This window comes from Myotis davidii, unplaced genomic scaffold (assembly GCF_000327345.1).
Source record: "Myotis davidii unplaced genomic scaffold, ASM32734v1 scaffold1219, whole genome shotgun sequence".
Lineage (NCBI taxonomy): Eukaryota > Metazoa > Chordata > Mammalia > Chiroptera > Vespertilionidae > Myotis > Myotis davidii.
In genome coordinates, this window is record NW_006290442.1 from 5,189 (window position 1) to 10,416 (window position 5,228).

General features: G+C 38.1%; 1 protein-coding gene across 2 annotated transcripts in view; it reads left to right on the forward strand.

Moving 5' to 3' along the window:
• The window catches only part of PARP11 (poly(ADP-ribose) polymerase family member 11), a 42,257-nt gene that overhangs the window by 4,275 nt on the left and 32,754 nt on the right, over positions 1–5,228 (forward strand). For both annotated transcript variants that reach the window (XM_006763517.2, XM_006763518.2), the window contains 3 exons: positions 44–119; positions 3,194–3,266; positions 3,346–3,476. In XM_006763517.2, coding sequence (XP_006763580.1) covers positions 44–119; positions 3,194–3,266; positions 3,346–3,476 — 280 coding nt within the window. The remainder of the gene's footprint in view (positions 1–43; positions 120–3,193; positions 3,267–3,345; positions 3,477–5,228) is intronic.

Here is a 5,228-nt window from a genome sequence, read left to right on the forward strand (position 1 = left end):
TATGTTTCTGTGACTTATCTAACATATTTGTCTTTGTATACAGAAATGAAGCAAGTGAATCTTACTACTGGAAAACAGCGCTTAATAAAAAGAGCCCCCTTTTCTATCAGTGCTTTCAGGTACGGTAACGAGAATAGGGGTAGAAAGATTGGGCTTTTCCTCTCTCTTCTCTTTCTTAATATTTGATAGAGGAACAAATAGACTGAAAATGTTTTGGTAGGTTACTTAATGATCTTGATATTGATCCTTTCAGTACTGAATTGCACCTTACTTGACGAAATAGCAATATTATTATTTTATGCCCATGTTTCCTTTCGTCACAGAACCATCCAGTTACTTGGACTATAAATCCCAAGTAATTACCACTCTTCTCCACTGGGAAACTCCTGGAAGTAATTTCAGAGCTAAAGGAGACCTGAGGAAGGTGGGAGTGCAGTGGGACAGCAGCACTGCTATTGTTCCCACTGCGAGTTGTCTTTTTAATGTCTCTGGATTATATAGCCTGAAAAGAGGCATAAATACCAGAAGAGAATAAATATTTTGTATTGCTGTGAATGGAATCGCAGGGAAAATCTTACACTGTGTCTCCTATTTTCTGGAACGATTTCTCCAGCAAGTATTGAAATTCTTGCTGTTCAAAGAATTTATAATGAAACAGAAGAACAAAGAGCTAGCATATGAATTTTAAGGGCTACCCATTTGCTCATTCTGAGGAGATATTGTGAAAGGATTAGAGTAAAGAACAAAAATTTTTAAGTTTCTATCAGTTTATTTCACAAGATTTTGGCTTACATTTTAGCATCATGATTTAAAAGTTATTTAATTAATGAATGTTCTAGCACTTCTGTGGAATGTAGAGAAAACTATTTTCTTATCAACTATATCATATCCTCATTCTTAAGTATAGGAATTAATTATCTTTAAAGAGTATGTAATCTGGGAGAAAATGAAACAATAATGGGAAATGATATTGTAAATTGTAATTGCACATTATTGTATCTGGTATGTTTTGGTGAGGAGAAGCAGCACATGATGGGGTCCAGCACTTTGTTCTCTCACTGACTATACACACCATAGAAAAGAGACAGGAGAGGGAGACAGTGCACCAGAATGGAGGATGATAAGATATTAAAAGATGAAGAACAGTTAGTTGGGATACAGAAGAGTGATGAAGGTGAGGTGAGTATGTGCTGATATAGAAATGTTTATTTATTACAGGAAATATTACATGCAAGGTGAATAGTGTGTATTTTCCATTGGCAAAGATTAGCAGTTAACTAAGGCTATGGGCTATAGACATAAAAAAAAAAAAAACGCACACACACACAAAACTTTTCCATAGCTAAAAGATAGGGCAAAATCTTCTTAAAAACTGGTTAAACTATTGATACTCATTATCACAGCCTACGGATTTATCTCTGTAGTATATGAAATATTTCTATGAATCTCTAAGTAGAAGGCCAACAACCTGTTAAAAAAAAATGAGCAAAGAATTTGAACAGTTCATAAAACTTCACTCATAATAAAAGAAATGGAAATTACATCAGACTCTTTTTTTACTATCAGGTTGACAAAAATCCAAAAGCTTGATGATACATCTTTTTTATGAGGTTGGAAAATAGACATTCTTTATTTTTCTGGTGGCAATGTCAATGAGTACAACCTTCAAGGAAGGCTTTGGTCAGTATCTGTCAAAATCATGAGTAAATATATTCTTTGATTGAGAAATTCCATTTCAAAGATGTCATCCTAAAAATTGACTAGTGGACACGTACAATGATAAATGGATGAACTAGTTCTTTGCAACATTCTTAACAGTAGCAAAAAGTTGAAAGAACTGAAGATCTTCAATAAGGAACTTGTTAAATAGATTGTGGTGTCTCCATACCACGGAATTCTGTGCATCTTTGCATGTGCCAGACCCTATGGTAGGGACTGGGAACAAGGGTACTCTCTACCTACTGATGCAGAAAGATATCTAAGAAAGTAGTAAGTGAAAAATAAAAGCTGCAGAAGACACATGTTTCAAGCTACCATTTGTGTGGGGGGACAGATTGGCTTGTGTTAACCTAAAGAAGTTCTAGAATAATAACCAAAAGACTGGAAACAATATTACTTGGAGTTGAGGCAAGAGGTGAGAATTGGACAGTCTAAGGACTGGAGTGGGAGGGTAACTATTCACTATTCACTGTTTACTCTTTTTATACTTACTAATTTTTAAATCATGTCATTTTATGATCTTTTCAAAGTTGAAATGAGTTTTTAAAAATTAAACTGAAAATAGGCTTGAAATTTATTTCTTCCAGTGACCTCGAGTCACCACAGAGGGTTAATATGTCAGTGTCAGCCTGTTGCCATTGAACTCCCCAAGATTGCTCTCTTTTTCTGTGTTCACATCCAGTGGCTTAAACATGGTAGATAGTTTTTAAAAAGTTGTACTGGCTGACGATATTAAGTGTGGTAATGTGAACTGTGTATGAGAATAGTGGGCAATAAACAGAAAAGTTTAGATTTGAGTTAGATCTTGAAGGACATTGAATGTGTGGCTGAGGGGTTGGGATTTTATTTAATAGGCAGAATAAATATCTTAGGGAGTTTTATTTTTTTATTTTAAATATATTTTATTGATTTTTTACAGAGACGAGGGGAGAGGGATAGAGAGTTAGAAACATCGATGAGAGAGAAACATTGATCAGCTGCCTCCTACACACTCCCTACTGGGGATGTACCTGCAACCAAGGTACATCCCCTTGACCGGAATTGAACCTGGGACTTTCAGTCCACAGGCCAATGCTCTATCCACTGAGCCAAACTGGTTAGGGCTTAAGGAGTTCTTTTTAAATCAAGGGTTTTATTTTCTTCTCAGAAATTTCTTTTCTTTAGCTAAAATCTTCCTTACATTTTAAAGAAATTCTGTAAAATTCAGAAAAACAAGACAAAATGAAACCACTATTCTTGAAATGTTAATGTTATGTAGGGTTGAATGTTTTTCATTGAAGTTCTCAACTCAGCACTTAAAAAGGTAATACACAAGAAGATATTCAATAAATATTTTAAAATAAAGAAAGCAAGGATTACACTTAATTGCACTTATCACAGTATCCCAAACATGAAAACTCAACATTGAAGAAGTCTAAATCACAGTAATTGTAATCAGATTCTAATATTTTGTTTTGTCTTTTGCTATTTAAAGTTATATCTGTGAAAATGAGGCTATCCCCATGCCACCACATTGGGAGAATGTGAATACTGACGTACCCTATCAGGTAAGAGCAGAACTGACTGACTCTCCTGTGCTAGAGATGGAAGAGGACTTCAATAAAACTATTAAATTTTATTTTCCAGCTTATTCCTTTGCACAATCAAACACATGAATACAATGAAGTCGCCAGTCTCTTTGGGAAAACAATGGATTGCAACAGAATTAAAAGAATTCAGAGAATTCAGAACCTAGACTTGTGGGAATTCTTTTGCAGGTGAGATAGTTTCTAATCTGAACCCTCTCCTTGGCCTCTGAGACTTTTGTTGTCTTAGAGATGATAATGAAGCACAAACATTTAATTGTATTAATTTTCACTGCTGCTGTGTTTTCCTCTTGCTTTGTTTTGACCTGGTCTCTCAGGTCTCTTCTTCAGCCTTCTCAGGGAGTAAGAGAGATGCTCGGTAAGTAAATGCAAGGCATTGTTTACAGGGCTCGGGAACGTCCTGCCGGCCACATAAGGCCCGAGAAATCATTTGTTCTGGCCCTGCCAAGGCATTAGGGGTAAGTTCATTAAATGTTTGACCAAATACGGCAGGCTAATTTTTAAGTTGATAATTTTGTGTGGCCCCTGAATAATGTTATAAATACCCAAATGGCCCTTGGCAGAAAAAGGTTCCCCACCCTTGGCTTACCACATTGTAATGCAGTGGTAGAGGTTAGTCTCCTCAGCACGCTCCTAGAAACTTGCCCCTTTCAAGGTTCTGAGCTTCGCATCTTGGCTTAGTCAGCATTGCAGAGGAATAGGGGAGCTATTTAGTTTTGTTGATATGACTTTGTTCGCTCAGACTTTTATGTTGAACTAGTGGCCCGGTGCACAAAATTTGTGCACTTGGGTGGGGGTTGGGGGTTCTCCAGCCTGGCCTGTGCCCTGTCACAGTGAGGGAGCCCTGCGATCCATCGCCCCAAAGAGGTAAGCCCTGCCCACCCAACTGGTGCTCCTTGATGGATTGCCCCAAAGTGGTAGGCCAGAGTTGGTGAAGGCCTGTGGACCTTCAGCCAGGCCCACGGCGGAGGGCCCTCTCCACGCGCCTGTGGATCCCCAGCCTAGGCATGCGGAGAGGCCTCTCTGCCGCTGCCCCACCCCTGTCCCTGACGCTGCAAGTTCCCGCCCACCCATGCCTGCTGCGCACGCAGCCTGCTGATTGGTTGTTACTGTGACGATGTCCTGACCAATTTGCATATTACCCTATTATTAGTATAGATTATAACCCTCTGAATCATTGTTGAATTTCTTTTTAAACAATTACACTATCTTGCCTATAGTCATTTGCTTATTTAGTTTGAAGGACCATTGCAAAACATACCTGGAAATTTTCTGTTTAGCCCAAAGTTTATGTTGTAGATTTTAAAATCTCAATTTAGTACTCAACTGAGGTTGGAAATGACCCATAGAATTGCTCTGTGTGCACTTAACCTAAAAGTAAAGCCCACTACAAAACCAGAAGGTTATTGTCCAAATTAATCTGTTTGTTGTGCTATTTGTTTGTTTTTGTTTATTTCTTTCTTTTTTTTTTTTTTTTTACAAATGTATAGTAACAGAAAATACATCAGTATTAGTGAGGATAGAGGGCCAATTGAGAGAGGCAGGATGGAGGGATTACACATAGGAATAAGGAAACCGGGGAAGGTGATAGATATATTCATTATTTTTACAACAGATTAATGGTTGTTAATTGTAAATATGTGCAGCTTATTGTATGTAATTATATCACAAATTGTGCTGAGGAATGTAAGTGTTTTTAATAACAAGTAGTACCTAAAATATGTGATTTTCTGAAATATTTATTAAATACTAGAGGCCCGATGCATGAAAATTCGTGCACTCGAGGTGGGGGGTGTCCTTCAGCCTGGCCTGTGCCTCTCGCACTCTGGGAGTCCTCAGGAGATGTCCGACTGCTGGCTTAGGCCTGCTCCTCTACAGGAGGCAACCAGGCAGGCCCATCAGGTGATGGTGCCAGCCGGCGAG